A 24,310-nucleotide genomic window follows, 5' to 3' on the forward strand; every position below is an offset into this window, starting at 1 on the left:
ACTTCAGCAAAGACAATGCCAGGGGGAAATCACTTTCATGCAAGATGGAGCCCCTCCACATGTTGCTGTACGGGTGCAACAGATGCTACGACAGAAATTCACAACAGAAAGAGTCATTAGCTGCTACTTTCCAACTGCGTGGCCACCTCGGTCGCCTGATCTTACCCCATGTAACTTCTGGCTATGAGGTTACCTTAAGTCCAAGGTCTATCAAGGAGTGGTCCAGGACCTGGCTATGTTGAAGGATGACATATCATGGACTGTATGGGAGATTCCTTCAGACATGTTACTTTCTGCTGTTGTGCATACTGTGCACAGAATGCAATATGTGGTCCACAACAATGGCAGCCACATTGAACCTCATTTGAATGCAAAATAAAAGGTAATTTCCGTATTGATTTGCATTTGTTAACACTCTTATTTTCTATTACACAGCGCCAAATATTCTCCTAGCGGTGACTTTTGGAACTATTTTTTTTTTTCGTGGAATCCTTCGTCCCCCGTCTTGTTTAATCTTCCTACATAATGTGGCGTCATTCTCGCAAATAGATCGCACTACAGAACACTGTGAGCACTGTCAGTTTAATTATGGCCACCTGTTATATATATATATATGTAGTGGGAGAGTTGAAGATGCTAAATAACAATTCCAATGTGTTTTCCACACCACAGAACATTTAATAAAGACAAACAGAAGAAGGTACAGATTAGATTATACACAAGTGCCGTTTGATCCAAACAGGATTCCGTATAGTTTTTGCCAGTCTTATCACCTAACCGATTAGTGTCTACTCGCACTTACTGATGTATTATACAGTCAGTTTACCACCTTCGCGTGGAAAACAACAGTTCCTTATTCTACACCTTCACATGTAGACAGACATCTCACCACCTTCGCGTGGGATAGCAGAAGAAGGTCTCTGTCATACTCCTCTTTTACCTCGCTGCTGTCGCATCGGTGAGGCCCTCTGGTGGTTGTGTCGTCCTTACGGATACCACAGCTCGTCCGTCCTGACACTTTTTCGTCCTCGAAAACACAGATCCGCAACACTGGAATATCAAGACAGCACCTGAAAATAAATAAATAAATAAAAAAAAAAAATAAAATAAAATAAAAAAATAAAAAAAGGAGAGGGAAAAAACAAAAAGAAAGAAGTGTGGAAGAACCACACCATAGTTCTATATAGTAGAAGTCCACGGCTTCATGAGATCAGCTGCTGTGGTGGTACATCCAGGACCTTCATGGTGTTCCACTTTTTCCACCTGATAACGATCTTTGCCTTTCCTCGCTGTTACACGATATGGACCGAAGAACTTTGGCCTTAACTTTAGACCACCTCCACACTGTATATATACTTATATGGCAACTAAGTCATTCACATTGTATACTTGTGCCTCTTTTCTCTTCTTGTTGTATGTTTTTCTATTCTCTTCCTGAATTTTTAGAATGTTTTTCCTTGCTTTCTCTCTCATATCTTCCCTATCTTTCATCATAATATTTCTTTCTTCTTCTTCAAGAATTTCCATAATCTTTAAGTCCTCTCGATTTCTCATTTTAACACCAGTGAGAAGCTCAAAGGGAGAACTCTTTGTGCTTCTGCTCTTAGTACTGTTCAAAATCTGTTGTACATCTCCAACATATTTGTACCACTTGGTTGGATCATCTATGGATAATTTGGATAGGACTGGAATCAGTGTGAGATGAATCCTTTCCACTTGTCCATTTCGTCTAGGAATGCCTGTAGTTGTAAATATGTGCTGGATCTTCTCTTGACTATAGTAATCTTCAAAGTCTTTAGAGGTAAACGCCGTACCTTTATCACTTATAATTCTCAAAGGACTACCGAAAGTTGATTGTTGCAGTTTCAGCTTCTGCAATGCCTCTTGAGCTGATGTAGACTTTACTGGATAGAGCCACACGAACTTTGTGAATGTATCAACCACGGTTAAGATGTGATTGTAGTTCTCATTTGTCGACGGTAATGGTCTTATAAAATCGATATGAAATGTGCTCTAAGGGATACTATCTTTTGGTATGGTATTCAGCAACCCTTTGCTCTTACCTCGTTTTCTGTCGCACAAAATACATTCTACACAATTTGAAACTTGTTCAATTTTCTAAGGTTAGGAATATAAAAGTCGATTTTCAGAAGATCTTTCATTTTAGACACTGCGAAATGTCCCTTGTTGTGGATACTACGTATGATTTCTAGCTCTAATGCTTCGAGTACCACAAGTAACTCACGACCACTGTCGAGCTTGTATAATACTCCATTTTTCACTAGAAAATCTTTCTTTAGTTCTTGCTCGACTAAGGATTTTAGCAACTGGAGATGCTCATCACTTCTTTGCGAGCTGCAATTTTGGCTGTAATTTCTCCCTGAGAACAAGTAACCATCATGACAGTGTTTCTACTTAATGAATCCACATGCTTCATTTGTTGCCCAGATCTGTGAACAATTTCATATTCGAATTCTTCTAGAAGTAACGCCCATCTCACCACTTAAGGAGTTAGATTTTTCTTAAACATGGTCTTCTGGAAAGCATCACAATCCGTAACTATCCTGACCTTAGATCCTAAGAGGTAATTCCTGAATTTCTTTAGAGCTTCTACTATAGCTAAAACTTCAAGCTCATAACTAGATAGCTTCTCTTGTTGGAGACTAGTTTTTTTACTCATGAAGTAAATAGGTTGTAACTGTCCATCATCTGGCCCATCTCGCCACTTAAGGAGTTAGATTTTTCTTAAACATGGTCTTCTGGAAAGCATCGCAATCCGTAACTATCCTGAGCTTAGATCCTAAAAGGTAATTCCTGAATTTCTTTAGAGCTTCTACTATAGCTAAAACTTCAAGCTCATAACTAGATAGCTTCTCTTGTTGGAGACTAGTTTTTTTACTCATGAAGTAAATAGGTTGTAACTGTCCATCATCTGACTTTTGTAGCAATACAGTGCCGAAACCATGACTACTTTCATCTGTATGCAATTCTAATGGTACTCCTTTTTTAAAAATATGAAGAACCGGACTTGTGGATAAAAGTTCTTTCAATTTATTAAATGCATCTTTTTGCTCAGGCCCAAATTTGAATTCTGCTCCGTTACAAAGAAGATCACTTAGTGGTTTCGCTATTTTTGAATAGTTGGCAATAAATTTCCTAAAATACCCAGTAAGGCCCAAGAAACTTTGAATCTGCTTGAGGTTTTTGGGTTCCGGGGAATTTTGAACAGCCCTGGTTTTTTCAGTAGAGGGGCGAATAGTACCATCCTCAATAACATACTCAAGAAATTCTATTTTTCTTTTCAAAAATTGGCATTTCTTAAAATTAATCTCCAAACCATATTCTTTGGCTACTTCTAAAACGCGTTTCAACTTTTCTAAACCTTCTTTCTCGTTTCGTGCTGGAATAATAAAATCGTCCATGTAAGTAACAACAGTGTCATCCCGAATTAAATCTCTAAACATATTATAAATAAATCTTTGGAACACACTAGGGGACATGCACAAACCAAAAGGTGCTTTTAGAAATTCGTACAAGCCTGCATGAGTAATAAATGCCAAATATTTAGTGCAGTTTTCCTCAACTGGAACATGAAAAAACCCATTTTTTAAGTCTAATGTCGAAAAAACCTTTGCTTTACCTAAACGATCTAAAACCTCTTCTACTTGTGCCATGGGAAAAGAATCCTTAACTATTTTTTTATTTAACTGCCTGAAGTCAACACAAATCCGTGTCTTGCCACATTTTTTTTCTACACAAAACAATTGGCGAAGCATATTCTGAACACGACGGCTTTATAATACCATCCTTTAACCATTCATCTATTTGATTATCAGCAATTTTTTGATCAGCAAAAGGAAGTCTCCTCGAACGCTGAGAAACTGGAATATCATCTTTTAATATTACTTTCATTTTTAAGTCTGTACTGCGCGGCTTTTCTAACGGTTTATACTCATTAATAAGAGTGGAAACAGTATTGCGTAATCCTTCATCTTTAATATGCCATAAATCTGTTTAGCTGTCTCCCTCAATGGCTGCAGAAATAAAAGACAAAAAATTCCTTTCCGACGCAGAATCATTTTCATATTGCGTAAACATCACCTGGTCACAACAGATGATTTTTAGAGAGGAAGGGGGTAAAATACAGTCTGTTGTCAAGTCATAAGCCATCGCTACTTCTATTTCTTTTTGTTTTTTGCTTTCGCATAAAGAAAATATAAACTTCGCCGTTTCCGCTTTAACTACGTGACCAAATGAACTTTTGAGTTCTATACATCCACTTGATAATTTATTCGGAAAAAGAGATTTCTTTACAACTATCAATTCACTTCCAGAATCTATTAAACATTTTACTTTTTTACCATCAATCAACGGTTCAATAAATTCTAACTTATTTCTAGCTGCATTATCCGATTCAATCTCTAACCCAGATACCTTTTTTGGAGACAAATTCTCCTCCTTTTCTAACCGTTTGGGACAATTTCTCGCAAAGTGAAATAATTCCTCTTTACTCCCACATACATAGTTAATACGTTCTGGTTTACTACTATTCTGATTTACAAGCTTCCCTGAATCCTTGAAATTGTTCTGAGCTTTTCTAAGATTGTTTTTGGAAAAATTAAGCTTTTTATTTTCTGGAGTTTCGATTCGCATGTTACTGGTATCAACTAAAGATTTACCCCTGGATGAATAAAACAAATCACATTCTCTTCCCAACTGATTTGGTTGGAACCAACTTTGGCCCTCCTGAACACTAATATGTTCCTTTGTTTTAGAATAAGAGTTTCATACAACTTATCAGATACAATAAGATCACACAATTTCTTAAAGTCATCTACCTCTCTTAACTTCCAGTAATAATTGAAAGTTGCACCAAGTTGAGACGCGAACTGAACATGTGATTCAGATGAATGTCTGTGCATTTTTAAAATTGTTCAAACATTCACACGGTGTTGGCTGAAATTCTTTCAAGATTAGAGTTTTTAATTTATCATAATCCGCGATTTCTTGTTCAGAAACATATGTTAAAATATTATTACATTTATCACCTAACAAATTAATCAACACTTCTGATTTTAATTCCACTGGTACACTTTTAGTAGTAAAAGCTTTCTCAAGTGACTGAAAAAACAAATGCAGAGCTTGCGGTTTCTGGGGTACAGCTATAGTTAGTGTTTTGACACTTTTAATGATATCTTCAACACTAGTCTGCACATTCCCTCTATCACTCGATAATGATTGTGATTTTTAACTTTCTAACTCAATCTGCTTCTCAATTTGAGCTAATTTAAGACGTTCGATCTCTAACAGATAGTGTTCATTACTTGTTTTAGGCGTCCAATCCTCTGCGATATGGATTTGACGACGCCACGAACAAATTCAATGTTCGTTTTGAAAATATCAGAATTTTCGATAATTTTTCTAATGTCAGCTTTTTTAGCATTTTCTGGAACAGTCTCCAATTTGTTCCGCAATTAATATTAAATCACTTTTCTTTAAATTATTTAAGAAACTCATTTTAAAAACGAAACAAAAGTATCACTATCTTCAAGAAAGAAATAAAGCAAAGTTTTCACAGTACCTTCTCTGAAGTATCCAAGTATGAAGTATTTAAATATCAAGTATCCAAATCAATCAAGTAATCAGGTCCGAGCCCCCAGATTTTCTGTAGTGGGGGAGTTGAAGATGCTAAATAACAATTCCAACGTGTTTTCCACACCACAGAACATTTAATAAAGACAAACAGAAGAAGGTATAGATTAGATTAATCACAAGTGCCATTTGATCCAAACAGGATTCCGTATAGTTTTTGTCAGTCTTATCACTTAACCGATTAGTGCCTACTCGCACTTGCTGATGTATGATACAGTCAATTTACCACCTTCGCGTGGAAATCGACAATTCCTTATTCTACACCTTCACGTGTAGACAGACATCTCACCACTTTCGCGTGGGATAGCAGAAGGTCTCTGTCATACTCCTCTTTCACCTCGCTGCTGGCGCATCGGTGAGGCCCTCTGGTGGTTGTGTCACCCTTACGGATACCACACATATATATATGTGTGTGATGTACCAGCTTTTGTCGGGAATAAATAGATTGGTGAAGAAATAGAGATGTAGTCGTAGCTTAAATTAGCAGACGATAAGTTTAAAAAAACAGGATCCATTTATTATTGGTCAGGACAAATAGCAGTTACAAAAATCATATTTCTGGAGTAAATAAAAAAGAATTACTAATAACTTTTTGTATGAAGTTTACTGCATCGTTACATTAAAGAAAAGACCATGATATTCCTTTGGGAGTCCTTTTATAGCCTCTGGAAAGGTGGAACTTCCAAGAAATGACGTCAGGCATTCCAGTTCGCTTTAAATATCTCCAGAACATTCTATAACTGTACGTGTAGAAAAGGCGGGAAAAACAACTTGACTACGGGGCTGTGGATTTAATTCCACGTACTTTCAAATAAGAGACTGTCGCCATTAAAAATGAAAAGAACATACAGTTAGAATTCTAAGTGTATTCTTGACTATGGAATATTATTATTACATATATAAATATTAAGATTCAATTTTTTGGTTTTAAATGAATTTTAATGTTTTAAATGAAAACTTAATTGAACCTTTTTCGATTTTTGATCTCGAATAAACCAGAACGAAACATGTTTCGGAAACATTAATCAACTTTTATGAAACTTTAACTTATTTTCTCCTGATGAGCTCTGAATTGAAGTTTGGTTAATCTTTGGATTATGGTAACTTGACGATTTTTGGCGAAAATTTGGCAACCAACCCTGCTACAGGAACCTTCTACTTTTTTTTTTCGGCGCCATTTTGTCTTCACAAAGACGGGGGTTTTTTTTTTTATTTACTCAACATTTTTTCCAACAATCTGCTAGCTGAATTACGCTTATGCTAGAAATTTTATGGAACAAAAGTGCTTAATCATGACAAATATTAACTACAAAATTGGGAGAAAGTGCAGAATCGCAAACTCCTTGCCGCGTTTTTCAGGATGGCACATACACGGTAACCATGTACACGTCGACCTATTTTTACTTAAAAAAAAATCCGAGAATGAAATCCAGACACTCTTGACTTTATCCATGTACACTGCTTTTTTCTCATAAATTAGAAAAATTTCCACGAAAATGCAGGAAAATTTTGTGAATCTTTAAAGTCGGTAAAAAGGACATATATGAAATTACCTGATCGCGAAAAAGTATATACCCTTTCCAAGGATGATCATTTGCACGTATAAAATAAATAAAATATCCAAAAACTTTTCCCTCTAAATTATCTATTATAAACGTCACCTGCGAATTTATAACGCGAACATTAAAAATGGTTGCAAATAGTGTCAAATATTTAAATTATTTCCATGCACGTTTACTACTGCTGAAACTTATTCCAAAATGCTACAAACATATAATTCACAAAATAACTATCATTTAATTAAAATATAATTAAATTAAAAAACACTACTTAAAATATAAATACATACATTAAATTAATAAAAATTAGCTTAAAATCTTAATTACTTTAAACTAATTCATTGCTAATAAAAAATTTTCCAATAATAGCATATTGATTTATTTATTCCTTATATTTAGAAAAATGCATAAAAATAATATCCTCAAATGATTAAAAATACTAACTCACCTAATCTTCTACAGAATCTTGAGTGCATCGCGGATCACAAAATGTCCATTTTCACCAGATTTCTTGCACCGCCATTCAAACTTATCTGTAATATCCTTCCTTTCACACAATCTCATTTCATTCCCACATGTTGGACATTCCTACTTATCCGCAATTAATCCTACACTCGTACACCATTCAAGCAATTCTTTTGGATTATCAGATAAACGCAATAAAAATTTCGAATTCACTTTAGATAGGGCCATGGGATCCAAAAATTAAGCAACACTGTTTCACACAACACAGAATGAAGCTAAATACAAAATGCTAGAAAGTACTGCAGATTTTTTTTCAAATTTCCCCCTTTTCCGATTAAAGAGCTGTCATTCGTCCATAAATGTCACATGACATACCTCATGATCTCTCATTTCTCTCAGACAAAATAATTCGTAATTGGAACTGGGTACTTCTCACATTATTGCCAAATTCCTAGGTAGTAATCTTTATTGCCTACCAAAATGTCGCCAAACTGCCTGTTACCATATTCCAAAGATTAGCTTGAAGTTTCAGTAAAAGGAGGTTAATTTTTATATTTTTCTCTTTTCACATTTTAATTTTTCAAGTTTGTTCTGCTGATGAATTCTTATTTTAATTTTGATATGTTTAGATATAGTGTTAAATCTCTTTTCGGCAATTCCAATTATTAATATTGTTGAGGAATTGCATTGCTTTGATTCTATAATTTTAACTTTAGATTCTTCAAGTTTAATTTCCTTCAATCCTGCAGCTATAGCACAGGACTGGATAAAAAAATTTTTGTTTTTAACTTTTGGACTCTTACTATGTTTCTTTTTGTGTATATATGTATATACACAGAAATACAAATAATTTTTAAAAAGAAGATTTGTAATTCTTCCAAGAATAGAATTGGTTTAAAATTTCTTTTTTCATATATAGATATATTACACTGAAGTGACAAAAGTCATGGGATACCTCCTAATATTTTGTCGGTCCTCTTTTTGCCCGGCGAAGTGCAGCAACTTGACGTGGCATGGACTCAACAAGTCGTTGGAAGTACCCTGCAGGAATATTGAGCCATGCTGTCTCTATAGACGTCCATAATTGTGAAAGTGTTGACGGTGCAGGGTTTTGGGCACGAACTGACCTCTTGATGATGTCCCATAAATGTTCAATGGGATTCATGTCGGACGATCTAGGTGGCCAGATCATTCGCTGGAATTGTCCAGAATGTTCTTCTAACCAATCGCGAACAGTTTTGGCCCGGTGACATGGCACATAGTCATCCATAAAAATCCCATCGTTGTTTGAGTACGTGAAGTCCATGAATGGCTGTAAGTGATCTCGAAGTAGCTGAAGGTATCCATTTCCAGTCAATGATCGGTTCAGTTGCACCAGAGGTCCGAGTCCATGCCATGTAAAAACAGCCCAGACCATTATGGAATCACCAGCAGCTTGAACAGTGCTTTGTTGACAACTTGGGTCCATGGCTTCGTGAGGTCTGCGCCACACTCGAACCCTACCATCAGCTCTTACCAAATGAAATCGTGACTCATCTGACCAAGCCACGGTTTTCCATTCGTTTAAGGACCAACCGATATGCTCACGAGCCTACGAGAGTCGCTGCAGGCGATGTCGTGCTGTCAGTAAAGGCACTCGAGTTGGTCTTCTGTTGGCATAGCCCAAGGAAGACAAATTTCACTGCACTGTCCTATCGGACACATCCCTCATACGTCCCACATTGATTTATGCAGTTATTTGATGCAGTGTTGCTTGTCTGTGAACATTGACAACTCTACGCAGACGTCGCTGGTCTCAGTCAAGTGCAGGTAGTCGGCCACTGCGCTGTCCATGGTGGGATGTTATGCCTGAAATTAGATACTCTCGGCACACTCTTGACACTGTGGATCTCGGAATGTTGAATTCCCTAACGATATCCGAAATGGAATGACCCATGCGTCTAGCTCCAACTACCATTCTGTGTTCAAAGTCTGTTAATTCTCGTCGTGCGCCCATAATCACGTCAAAGCCTCTTCACATGAATAACTTGATCACAAATGAAAGCCCTGCCAAAGCACTTCACATTTATACATTTTCTACGCGATACTACTGCCATCTGTATATTTGCATATTGCTATCCCATGACTTTTGTCACTTCAGTGTGTATAAGTAATGTCTGTAAGATAATATTTACAAATTATTTATTTATGAAGATTCATCTAAACCTCATGTGAAAATTGTTTCATATTATCAGTTTTATATATATCTGGTTGTAACGAATGTTTTCCACCAAAAAACTTTCTTAATAAAGTAAGGAAAAAAAACATGAAAGCAGTACCTTTAATGCAGGTAAGTAGTCAACACTCAAATCTATGATTTTCTGCCAACATTTTTGTAATTTTTCAAAAGTCTTCGGGCGAGAAACTTGATGGCCTCGAATCCAAAAACAGATTAACCTCATTTTGTACGTCTTTACAGAATGGAAGATAGCACCAGCAAGATGTAGCTGCAGGTGTTAAGAAAGGTAAAAGTCCAAAGAAGCCATGTCAGGGCTATATATATGGTGGGTGTGGCAAAAGCTCCCATTTGAGTCTGTGCAGTGTCCAGCCCGTGAATGTAGACATATGTGGTCTTGCATTATCTTGATGGAACATTACCTTTTTGCACCAGAACTCAGTTCAATGTTTTTTCTTGATAGCAGCGTCAACATGGACTAGCATCTTGCCATCACCCTTACTGTCGAGGGGTTTTACATTTTGTGGATAATACCACAGCAATCGCGCCAGATGCAATGCATGATCTTTTTGTTAATCAAATTGGACTTTACGAAGACCTAACAGGGTGCAGACCAAACCCTTTTTTCGTCTGTGTTGTTGAAGTAAATCCACTTTTCATCACAAGTGATGATCCAGTCCAGAATTTTGTCCTTACATTGATATTCAAGCAGATTAGTGCAGGGCCCGAACACGTCTTTCCTTATCTGCTTGAGTCAGCTCATGAGGCACCCAGTGATTGAACTTGGTTAGACCTGCCCCCTTTTCAGCCTGTGTTGTTGAAGTAAATCCATTTTTTTTTTACAAGTGATGATAGAGTCCAGAATTTTGTCCTTACGTTGATATTCGAGCAGATTAGTGCAGGCCCGAACGCATCTATCCTTATCTGCGCTAGTCAGCTCATGCGGCACCCAGCAATTGAACTTGTGCGTTGTGTTTATGCGATGCATAGCATGACTAATGGACTTGGTGCTAATGTCTAACTCCATAGCAAGCTCTCGAGTGGTTGCACACTGATCTTTTTCCACAAGTTCTTGCGGGCCTCATCAACATCAGTAAGCCACAATAAGCCAGTTGGAGTGCTCTGCTTCTTGAATGTCAGTCTTTTATTTTTCAAACCAAAAACCTTCACAGTATTATATGATGGAACATTTGTACCTAAAGCTATACACGTGATTTGGGAACATTCTGTAGCTGACCTTCTGCAACAGAACTGAAAGTAAATGATGGTTCTAATCTGGTAGCGTGATAGTTCCATTACGGACAACTTGTACTTAAAGATAACGATATTTTTTTACAAATTTCACAACATAGTGTTTTAAAGAAGTCTCTTTCTTTCAAATGCCAAAGATCGTTTCACAAAATATGATTAAACACGCCAATGCGAACTGTTTGTGCAGATGACATTTGCGGTGGCTGGAAACCATCGTTAAAACCCAATACATCCATTCATTGCTTTCTCTTTATATTTTGTGCATGCTGTTAGAGATCATCTAATGCTGTGTCACGGATTGCAAGTTGTTTATGAAATTTAGAATTAAATTTATTAATTAATTAGCATTAATATTAATATTTTGTTGCACAAAGGGATCTATAACCAATATATATTTTTTAAACTAAATGGTTTTATAATTTGACACTTTTTTATCACTTCAGAGCTGTGCAAGAAACATGTTCATTTTGTTTAAAAAAAAAAAAAAAAAAACTGTACCTAAAAATGGTCATGGGGCCCTTATACCGTTTTAGGCTTAAGGAGGAGGAAATTGATAAAATAAATTTAAAGCCTGGATGAATATAGATTAATGTAGTTGCAAATCCTCTAAGTAGTGCTCATTATTAAGACGATGTTGCCTGAGAGGGGGGGGGAACTGTACCTAAAAATGGTCATGGGGCCCTTATAGCGTTTTAGGCTTGAGGAGGAGGAAATTGATAAAATAAGCCCTTTCAGGATGGGCATCCCATATACGCATTCCCTAAGAACGTCTCTTACAGAAGGGCGTCCCATCCACGCATCGCTAGAGACTGCATTCAGAGGACAGACGGGTGATGCGTATATGGTACCGTGAAAGACCGAAATTGGAGAATGTCGACTTTCACTGGAGAATGTCAACATTCACCAAATACGTTGGTGAAAGATTGAATATTTCTTTACATTCTTGTACATTTGGACCCTCACCGGTGTATGTCGACAATCAGATATGCTCTGGTGTAGGTCGAAAAGAGGGGAGTATATGTACACGCTGCCATTCCAAAAGGAAGTGTTCCACAAATAAATGCAGTTGTAAAAGCAAGGGCCACTTGTGCAATTCAAAGTGTCATAATAGTTTAAGTTGTTGCAATAAATAAGATTTGAATCACATAATTTGGTAAGTTTATAACTTCTATTATTTTCCTTTCTCATCTTGAATGTGCTGTGTGTTTTAAGTTCTTATGTTCTTAAGTTCTTATTCTGAGTCTCAAGTGCGTTTTTTTGCGAATGAATTATGGTGAAAGAAATGGAATATTCTTATATGTTCAACATTCACCATTAGTACATGGTGAATGTCGACATTCACCGGTGTAAGTCAGAAATAAGAGTATTTGGAAAATATTTCGGACATACACCAAGCGACTATGTGAATGTTGACATTCACCGGTGAAAGTCGACATTCTCCAGATTTTGGTGTTTCACCATAACATATACACATTTGAAGCTGGAACGTTTTTCTGAAGGCCACTAGATAGCATTCTATGTCCATAACTTTTGAAATGAACACAGTTTTTGGTTCCTGACCTTGTGTTTGATATATTCTGTCTGACTTTGGTATTTTACTCATCAACTGTTACTAGGGTGTGTGTGTGTGTGGGAAAGCGTAAACAGAGGTGGGCTCTTTAAATCACCGCGTGCTAATATAAATATTCACGTGTCTGATTTATATCCGATTCCTTTTTTTATTTTATTTTTTCCTCTACTATATACAGTCTTTTAGGATTACTAGACAGCCCAGTCAGTTTTGCATTGAGGTATATTCCTGTTTTTTCTTTTTTTATTTTGTGAAGTCTAACCTTCAGTCTAGTATGGCCCGAAGGCGCTATTTATCAGAGGAAGAATAGCCTCGTATGGTTAATGAACGATTTACTAATGCAGATGAGAGTGATGATTCTTTTTCTAAAGAGTTAGAAAGTGATACTTTTTCTATGATCAATTTTCTATGAATGGGGTGATACTTCTCTGTGTTTCGAGATTTAACACACTCAGTCTGCATTTTAAAATTTGTTACTTCTTACTGTATATAGTCTTTATTGTGTTGTTTTATTAATTTTAGACTTTATTGATGGATTTTATCAATTAAAAGTTTGGAATAGTTTGAATAGTGCTTCTGAAAATTATTTTACAAGATAAGGAAATTTTTAAGTTTATTTTCATGTAAAATAAAGAAAAAAATGTTATTCAGTGTAATTTTAATATGTATAAAAGCTCAAGTAATAATCTAAAATGAAACAAAAAATTACGAGGCTAGAAGTGAAACTTTTTTGTTTCTGATTTTTTTTTATAAAATTAGGCTTAGCGATTCAAAACCTCCATCCTGTACGGTGACTGCCTTCGATTCCCTTCCGTCCCGCACGAGCGTCTTAAACAAAGGTGCGCCGTCACGAAAAGGTTAAAGCCTGGATGAAATAGATTGATGTATTTGCAAATCCTCTAAGTGATGCTCATTATTAAGCTGATGTTGCCCGAGAGACTGTTATCTATGAATTCCCTTGAGTAGTAAATTGTATTAAATATTAATTGTTTTCCTATCATAGTTGTTTTAATCATGGTTACTGTTAACAGCTATACTATAGTTCAGGATAAGGAGGGAAAAATCTTGTTAAAAAAAAGTACTTTCAGATAACATATGGAGGTAAAGCATGTCTGTTTTCCTGTCCTGTATTCATAAACAATATTTTTTTTGTAATATGCTTGATATTTTCTGTTATTTGGTATTAAAGTATATGATACTGCATGTTGTAGAAAAGCATCAATTTTTTATTTCAAAATTAGACAAAATTCAACTTTAGAGTTGAGCTGAGTTTATAGAAAAAATGCATTTCAGGGTTCATGCAAGGATCTTTATCTTCTTTTTCTTCAAAGAGTAGCAGAATGTTTTTGTTCTCTTAAGAAGAACCTTATTCATTCTTATCCAAAATGTGTAGTTCTCTTATAAAATTGTTAAAGTTTAATTTTACCAGATGTGTTAATGTTAAATAGAATTGTAAGTAATTAAATTTGTACAATTACATTAAGAGAGAGTATATCTGAATAATAATAAATTCACTAAGCATCAAAGTTAGAATCAAAGCATCAAAGTTAGCATCAAAGCATCAAAGTTAGAGATACAGTTAGGTCGGAAAAGCATTGTAATTGTATTTGTAAGCATCAAAGTTAGAGATACAGTTAAGTCGGAAAAAAATGTTTTAACTTGTTATTTTCAGTAATAAAGCATCATTACAAGTATCAAAGTCACATAAACGATAAGTCTGTATCAAGAAGTAGCAGTGTGTTTGAAACTTTGTTTTGGTATCTTCTTCTGCATATAATTTATAATCTTCCTTTGTATTTCGATGAACTTTATTATTTGTTCATTTATCTTTTTCCAAGTTAGCTTATGAGCCATTTCTGTTGTATCTTGTACTTCGACAATATAATCTCAGACTTTATGGCAACATATATAATTTCTTTTTTGATTTTCCATCTAAGTGTAATTGTACATATAATGTAACATCTTTAAACATGTTTTTATTATTTGGTGATGTTCATTGTCAAATGTGATTCTATGTACAAGATTCACTTTCCATTTAAAAAATGTTACGAGAAGGAAAAAGAAAAAAGTGTTTTAATTTTTTTAACCTTTTAACTGTATTAGAAAAAATAAATTGTGTGTTGAAGCCGAAATTTGAAATGTTGAATCATCAATGCGCTATGGAATTTAAGCTTAATAGTAAAACTATTTTTTTAAAATTTGCTTACATTACATACTATTCAGAATAATTCCAGCAATTTATGTTAATATTTCAATCACAATAGTGATTGTAATTTTTTAAGATTTTGTTTGTTCTGTCAAAGGCTATTTTCAGTTGATCAGCCTGTTGACCATCGCTTTCTCAGGAACTGATCCCTTTGTCATTCTTTGGTTCTTAACTCTTTTTACAGGTGCCCAAGTCTGTTTCCCCCATGTAATTCTTCTACTATACATTTTATCTTTGTTTTTAAATGTAATTTTGGATATGAAATGTTTGATATCCAAAATATATATATATATAATATGTAAAATATAATATGGATCAAAATATCTTAAGAATTCTAATAAGATATTTATAGCATTGTCATAGAAGGTTAGTGTTGCTGGGGGGTAGGGGTGTATCTGTCCTTGGGCTCAACATCCAAGGGCACCAAACTGATGTTATGAAATTTTAGAATTAAATTCTTACTATGCATGTCAAATAGGAGGGAATGCAAAATCTTCAGCTGTCCCTGGTTGCAGAAAACCCTAGCTATGGCTTTGCCACAGAAATAAAATTCTAACATTCATTTTGAATTTTACTTCTGAGGTGCTAAAACGTTTTAATACATTCATAAAATGAAATTAATTAAAAAAATAACTGTGTACACAATTTCAGTTTGTGTATCTGATTTAATACTTCAAAGTTATATTTTTTAAGAGTTTAATATTGTTATATTTTTATTGTATTACAAACAGCAGGTAAATTAAACTAAGCAAAAGTGAAATGCTAATGTTTCTTACACGTAATTTTGAAATATTAGATTTTGCTTATTTTTATTGTCAAAAATTGCAGAATAGATCAAGAAGTTATTATAATCTGATTACACACAAGTTTTTTTTTTTTTTTTTTTTTTTTTTTTTTCTATGCAGTTAGCTGTAACTTTATGGATTGTGATGTTTTTATGGTTTTCTCTTATGTACTTTTATTTGCTTTATTAACAGTTTTATTTTAATAAGTTTTCATTCTTAATTTAGTTGTAATCAAGAAGACAGATAGCATGTAGGGGTAGCTCTTTGGCAATGGGGGATGACCTAGATGTATTTTTTCAAGGAGATATTAATAATTTTTAATTTTTACCATTTATTTACTTTTTCATCGGTTAATTTCTAATTGCTACTTTAATTTTGAGGTTTTTGCCATATTGGCATACTGTACTTATACCTTTTAACCTTTCTAAGCTTCCATTTTTACATTTGAGACCTCTTAAAATTTTCCCCCTACACCTTTTTCCATAGATAAGATAATCTTTACTTTTGCTCAACTTGAACTTTAAATCTCTCTCTCTCTATATATATATATAATTTTTACTACATTAGAAATCTGAGTAACTTTAAATACTGACTTAAAATACTTCTTAAATTACTGACTAAAATTTATTCCAATAATTAATCTTTTTAATAAAATTTCTGTTTGGAGTTGATAGACAAAGAACCTTTTCTAAAAATATATACAATTAGATAGGTGTTGATATATCTGTTTTAAAACAGCATATTTTTAATATTCAAATTATTTTTTATCAATGAATTTTATTCTTGCATAGTATGAGCTTTTCTATGTTTATATATATATATATATATATATATATATATATATTTGTTTGTTTAAAATCTTTCTAAGCAATTTGAAAATAATTTTGTGTATAAATATTTGACCTATCTGCTCAACTTCTTTAATTTTTCATCACTAGCCACAAAAGGTTGATTTTAATTTTTGTTGGTTGTTATATTAGATACTTTTCTGGCACATTTTTAAAGAACATTTGAAATCAGTATTTTAGAAATCATATAAGCTGATGTGAAATTTTCTGGCCAAACTTTAAAGAATATGAATGCACTAAAGTAAATATTTTTCTTAGGATATTTTGATGTTAGAAACACCTGTTGCTGAACCTTTCCAAACTTTCGAGCTATTTGATAATGTTATTGTATTACACACTTATTATTTGGGTGGCATTACAAGTGTTGCTATTGCATGAGTAAAAGACTCGCAGATAATTGGTTTCCAGTGATGCCATTTCATGTCTTTGTCTTTTAAATTATATATACATGATAAGCTGAGTAGTGTTAAAGCAATTCAAATCTTTATTTTATATATTAGTAATGTATCTATTTGATGTAATTTAAAATATGTTTAATTTATAATATATCCATTTGATAATTTTAAAATTTGCTGCATTATTGTAATTAATAAAATCTGTTTTTAATGCCATAGGTTACATACTGTAAATTTTATTAATTTTTTACATAGTTCTATTTGTTAGTTATAAATTTGACTTATTTCTATTGATTTATCTCTTTGCTATGCATCTGAAATATTTAATTTTAATTAAAAAAGTGTAAAAAGTTACAATGTAAGCAGACTATAAAAAGGATTTATATAATAAAGTTAACATGTATTTAATGTATCTGTTAGTAAATTTCCCTGTTCTGTACATAATTTAAGCATGGGTCACTCCATTTTAAAGATATATAAGCTGCAAAAACATCTTTTCTACTTACTGAATCAAAAGCTGGAACTAGAGACTGTTATGTACATTATAATTTTGCTACCCAGTTTCTACATCAAAGTGTAATAGTTGGAAATTTTACCATATGTATTCTTGGCAAATGAAACCTCATTCACATGTGAGGAAACGTTCAATACATACAATGTTTGTCGTCATGTAATACATATATTACATGGCCATCTATTGATATTCAAAGGGTTAGCCTCAATCATTTTTTATTGTTAAGTTATATCTGCTTCCACCTCAGTTACAGATGGATTTATGACATGTAGAAATACCGTAAAGAAACATTGCCAGAGCTTGTGAATCATATTTCAGTGTAAATTTATGTCAAATGTGGTTTCAGCATGGAAGGATAGCTGCATACTTCTGCAGTGATAGGCAAAAAATAAATGCTGTTGTTGATGATGTGTTGTTCAGGCCAGAATTGTTAATCAATTATTGTTTAAGATGTCATGTCTTGATTTTCTCCTATGAGGTACATGAAAAGCCTCATATGTGAAAATCCTGGTAATTCAAATAAAGATCTTGTTGGTAAATTTTTTATTGTTGCTGCAACTGTTTATTTGAATATAATGCCTGATATCTTTGAAAAAGAATACATTTATAGTTTGCTATAGACTCCTTTTGATGTATGCTGTAAATGGTGAATAATTTTCTATGTCATTTTTTTACTAACTCCTACATTAAATGCTGTTTGTAGCAGTTGCTATTTTATATTCTTCGATAAAAAAATGTGTATTTTGGTGACTTTTTCAAGTTTGGCTAGAAAATTATCAATCATTAAGAAATTTCAAATCTCCTATGTAGAAAATTTTAATTCACATCATCTATATAGATAATCAGCGAAACAAACAAATTTTATTAATTTAAAATTATTTAAACTTATTTAAACTTATTTTATTTATTCACACATGCAATTTTTTTGTGAGCTAATTAATGATTTGGGACAAATTACAATTATTCTTATTTTTGTAACTAATTAAAATACTGCCTTTTCTCTAAGCAAATGTTGTCTTTTCTCTAACGTTAAAACTTTTTAGTAAAATTTATACTTGAAAAAATATTTTGAAATTTAAACTTTGTAAGTATGTATCTATGACTGACAATGGAATGTAATGTTTTTTAACATATAACAAAAAGTTAATTTTTTTTCTCCCTGCTCATTATTGCTTGCCATGGTATTACCATTTTGCAGTGTAATAGTATTGAGTACTGTATAGTTTAACTTCTCTTTCTTCAATATTTTATTCACTTTATTTGTGTTTCTGAAAGCTTCGGGATTCTTTGCCCTTAGAATTTCTCCTGATATTTGTATAATAGTAAGCCACCATGAAAGAAAATAACTCACAAAATACAGTATGCAGAAAAACTCACCATGAAGAAAATAACAAAAATATTATGGTAAAGTGTTAAAATGTTGCAAAATTTTTACACTTGTATTTTTTTCTTGTCTTCATCTTCTGGCATGTATTTTTTACATATAATTTCTGGTGGCCACATACTGCAATTTCTTTTTACTTGCAACTTTCAAGATTGCATCTTTCATTGTTAATATATAGGGGCAGTTCATGACCTTTTTTTATTCTATTTATTATAAGGCAAAATGCCTTTTTCTCAAAAGAATACTACTGCAGTTTTTTATTAAATTGAAATTGATCACATATTTTGCTTCTGAAAGAATGATCAAGACACACTTTCAGTTTGTCGGCAGTATGCAAAATACCTTAAAATTACAGGTTATCTGCATGAACTTTTATTTAGGGCTGGTTTGCAGTTGATGAGGAACTTGAAATTTCTTCAGATGGTGGTGGTTTTCGTTTATATGGCCATTACAGCATAATAAGCTAATACCTTTCTCCACTTTTATTTAAGTGTACTTCATCTCTATGCTTGTTAAATATATTAGCTCCTCAAAATGTTTTCCATTTGTCTGATACAAGCTTAGGCACTTAAACAACTAATTGAGTGAAACTTGAATGCTTAGCATTCTGTGACAAGAAGAGTAAAAATGTCAAAATGATGTGAAATCAGTGTATTTTTTCCCTGAACATTGAAGCAATATAATTTTAATTGCTGTTTGTAGTATAAATAGTATTATTATTTTAATGTAATTTTCTGAATTTTGTTCTGGTACTTTTATGTTTGTTCATGTGTAAAAAAATACAACAGATTTAAAAAAAGTTGTTCTGAAAATATTTTTATACAAGTAATGAAAATCTAAATATGTATAATTTGGAAACATGCTGATATATTTTAAATAATAGATTTTTTTAAATGTTTCTTGTTACATTCACAATAAATATAAAGAGTTATTTTGGTCATCTAATTATCAATTTGCATTTTTTAAATGAACGACTAATTTAATATTATGCTGATTTTGTTTAATAGCTGACCTTATGTCAAAGCGAATCCCAAGGAAAAAAGAGAGAAACCACTATGTACATCCGAATCCTCGTCGTATGTACAAGATCATGTCCCCGGACGAGATGGCGACAAGATCAAAAAATGAGTTCACTGAGTTGGAGATAACAGGTTTGTTTTCTGCAATAAATTGTTTTATTTTTATCGGATATTTTCTGTTTTTAGTTAAATGTAATTTAATATACAAAAACTTGTAATTTATAATAAAAGCTTGATTTAGTTTTGTCCAGATTTTATCATATTGATCGTAATGTATGGCAGTGCTTTTTCTTCCAAATTGTTCTTTTAAAATTAATATCTATTCGTGTGTGTATTCTAATATTTAAAATTATGTTAAAATAATCTATCACCTTGTTGATCACCTTTTAATAGAGGTATATTTGTTAACCTGCAATTTGTTAAATAACTGCGGCGACAAAATTTATATACAGTCAAAGGTCGTTAATTCGGACACCCATAATCCGGAATGATCTATAATCCGGACCTCAAAGCTAAAAACTTTCTGCGCATGCGCCGCGTTGACACATGCGCATAGGTGATTTACACGTGCGCGTAAGACCTTTTACGACTGCGCATATGTGTGTGCGCAAGCGCAGAATACGTTTTCGCATGCGCGTTTTATGTATAACGGATGGTATAAGAAAAAATGATCTAATTATCTATTTCAGTTAATGTTGATGATTGCGTGGTTCCTTAATTTTCGAATTGGATCTGGCTTATTATTTTTTGCATACTGTAAGAGCAATACTATAAAAGTAAACTTGAATTTTCGATTATGTCAAACAGAATTTCCGATTCTGGAGCTCCCAAAGGATTGTACAAAACGAAAGTATGTTTCGATGTCCATCAAACAAAGAGTGGAATTGTTGCAAAACATGGATAAAGACATGAAGAATGTGACAGAGAGGTTAGTGAAAACGAAAAAATTTTGATTGACAAGTTAGTCGGTATTCTCGGCACAGCAATTAACGGGACTTGAACAGCGGAACTTTGTAACTGAACAAGAAATTATGTCTGTTTGTAGAATTAAAGAGAAAGTATTATCACATAAAACAAAGCAACTTAAACAACTTACATTGAAAGAAATGTTTAATAAAGTAAACAAATAAATATTAAGCTTTTTTTTTTTTTTTTTTTTTTTTTTTTTTTGTAAATTTTGATACCCTTTAGATCATAATTGTTCTTTATATCATAAATTACGGTTTCATATTTTTAATTTTAGAATTTCTGCATGCCATCTTACGAGATTTAAACTGATGATCTATAATCCGGAAAAATCAATAATTCGGAATTGCCGAAGTCCCGACAAGTCTGGATTAACGACTTTTGACTGTATAATACTGTTACCAGACATTATATATAATTTATTTCAATATTGAACATGAATGTTTGTTTGAAATTATTTTCAAGCATGCTATTAAAAGTGTCAGGTTATGTGAAATGAACTTCCACAAAGAAAAAGTTGAAAAATACCTTTACCTTTTTTTAAGCTAAAACTTAAAGAAAACTGGAAAAATTGTTTGAAGTTAAAAAAAAAAAAAAAAAAAGAAAAAAAAAAAAAAAAAAAAAAAGAAATAAAAATTAGATACAACATTTTACTTTAATATTATTTTTAAAAAAATTCTTTAAATAATCCATGACCTTGAATAATTCATGGAACCCCATTTTTTGGTATTATGCATATATTTTTATTTCATTCTTAATTTAAAATTACATATTAAGTAAGTATTTCAGTTTATAGAGCTATTAAGTATTTATCTGGAGCATGAAACCCAAAAAATTAGTGATGTCCTACCCAATATTTGAACACCATTTTTTCTAATGATGGCTGGCTAGATGTGTTACTAATTTTGAGAGCACAGGAAAGTGAAAATTGCTAATAATCTTTCTCCCTCAAAAGGGGAGAGAGAGAAGATACCAGTTTCCAAAGTGGTGACAAATTGTCCACCATACTACATATACCATAGGTGGGGAACTTGCGGCCTCCGTGAGGTTCTTGTGCGGCCCTTTGCCACCTAGTACAAAATGGTAGAGTTCGTCTCAAACAACTATTGTACATCAATGCCATGACAGTTGCGCGAAAAATCCCGCCAAAGACAGTCATATTGTAACATGACATCAGAATACTAGTCTGAAACGGACTCTAACACGCATGAGCGAGGCTCTGGCCCACAGCTAGCAGCACCAACTACAGTCAAAAGTCTTTAATCCGGACTTGTCGGGACTTCGGCGATTCCGGATTATCGATTTTTCCGGATTATAGATCATCAGTTTAAATCTGGGAAGATGGCATGCAGAAAATATAAAATTAAAAATATGAAACCGTAATTTATAAAATAATGAGCAATTATGATCTAAAGGGTATCCAAATTTACCAAAAAAGAAGCCTAATATTTATTTGTTTACTTTATTAAACATTTCTTTTAACGCGCGGATGCGTAAAGCATACCTTACTCATAGCCGAAATTAGAAAATTGCAACCAGAAAACTATGTGATTTGTATTCGTGATATTTATAATGACGAGGAATTTGATTTAAATCATATCAAAGACGGAGTACATCGAAATTAAATACTACATTTAGTAAGGAATTATAAGCCGACTAAAATAAAAACATCTGCCCTGAAGATAACGATAGTGTTGACAGATCAACTTCCAGTTCATTGCGCGCCGCCCCGCGACGTGCCCCCCCCCCGCACAGAGCAGCGTGAAATTGATAAACAGATTTCGGAACGGTTAGATAAACAAAGGATATGCTTTTATCTATTTTTTGTAGCAATTCGTTTTTTGTTTGGTGGACATCGAAACATACTTTCGTTTTCTAGATCCTTTGGGAGCTCCAGCATCGGAAATTCCATTTGACATAATCGAAAGTTCAAGCTTACTTTTATAAAATTGCTCTTACAGTCTGCAAAAAATAATAAGCCGGATCCAATTTGAAGATTAAGGAACAACGCAATTATCAACATTAACTGAAATAGATAATTAGATAATTTTAGCTTTTACCGTCCGGTATACATTAAACGCGCACGCGAAAACGTATTCTGCACTTGCGCAGATGCATATGCGCAGTCGTAAATGTCTTGCACGCACGAGTAAAACGCCTATGCGCATGCGTCAATGCGCAGAAAGATTTTAGCTTTGAGGTCCGGATTATAGATCATTCCGGATTACGGGTGTCCGAATTAACGACTTTTGACTGTACCTTGTCTAAGAAGTAAACAAAACTCGGTTTCAGATCTCCCATTTGAGTGTCACACCTTGCTTTGGCTTCTCTGACTCGCATCTCTCAACGCTTCCCTGTTGCGATCTTCAGCTAACTGTAGTTAACAGTGCATGCTTATAACAGGTACACGGTTTTATTGTATTTCTAGAAAGTACACACTTTGTTAAAGATATTATTTGATATTCATTTTTTTATCCATCATGTCAAATAGTAAGAGAAGAAAATTAGGTGATGAAAACAGAATATTTAAGATTTTTTCTTTACTGCTGAGAAAGATAAAATGATGTGCTTATTGTGCAATACAGTTTTAAATACTTTAAAAAAAGCGAATGCAATTAAACACTATTTGACTCATAAAGAACATAAATATTTCACTTTAGAAGGTGAATCATGAAAAGCTGCACTTCAAAAGTTGAAAAATGAGAAGCATCATCAGCAGGCATCTTTTAGTGCCTTCGTAAATCAAAATTCCGCTGCAGTTGCTGTTACGTATAAAATAGCACATATACTTGGAAAAAGGGGCAAACCATTTAGTGACATTGAAATAATTAAAGAATGTATTGTTGAAGCAGTGAGTATGTTAGATACAAGAAATGTCGACAGATGCAAACAATTACCTCTTTCAAGAAGAATTATCATTTTTCAAAACATTGCTGTGTCGATTGGAAATATCTGCACAACACTTCCCGGAGCTAGCTAAAATGTTAAATGAGCAGAACTGTGAAAATAAAATATTCGATGAATATGTAGGTGTCTTGGATTGTTTAATAGAACAGTATACTAATAGATTTTCTGATTTTGAAGAGCACACTCCTGCTATGAAACTGGCATTTGAACCACATTTAATAGATATATCCGAGGCTCCTGCAGAACTAAAAATGGAGTTAATTGATTTAGGGGAAGATAGTATCATCAAATCCCTTTTTAACGCTAAAAAGGATCCCATAGAAATCTGGAAAAATGCTGTTGAATATCCATGCCTTCGAGAACATGCTCGCCGTTTACTTTCCTGCTTCGGAAGTACCTACTGTTGCGAGACAACATTTTCTCTCATGTCAAAAATAAAAATAAATTTAAGAACGCAAATTACAGATGCACATTTAGAGGATCAATTAAAGCTGTGTGTTACGAAGCTTGATCCAAATATACAATTACTGTCAAACAAAAAACAAAGCCAAATACGTCACTAACTTAGTGAATA

At 33.4% G+C, this 24,310-nt stretch overlaps 1 protein-coding gene across 1 annotated transcript in view; it reads left to right on the forward strand.

The window, feature by feature from the left end:
• twin (CCR4-NOT transcription complex subunit 6-like twin) overlaps positions 1–24,310 on the forward strand; it is a 422,061-nt gene that overhangs the window by 6,705 nt on the left and 391,046 nt on the right. The window contains exon 2 of the mRNA XM_085819876.1: positions 19,852–19,995. Coding sequence (XP_085676002.1) covers positions 19,860–19,995 — 136 coding nt within the window. The 5' untranslated portion in view covers positions 19,852–19,859. The remainder of the gene's footprint in view (positions 1–19,851; positions 19,996–24,310) is intronic.

The sequence above is a fragment of the Stegodyphus dumicola genome, chromosome 7 (genome assembly GCF_044657685.1).
Source record: "Stegodyphus dumicola isolate Sdum_Otavi_A_Nest chromosome 7, ASM4465768v1".
Lineage (NCBI taxonomy): Eukaryota > Metazoa > Arthropoda > Arachnida > Araneae > Eresidae > Stegodyphus > Stegodyphus dumicola.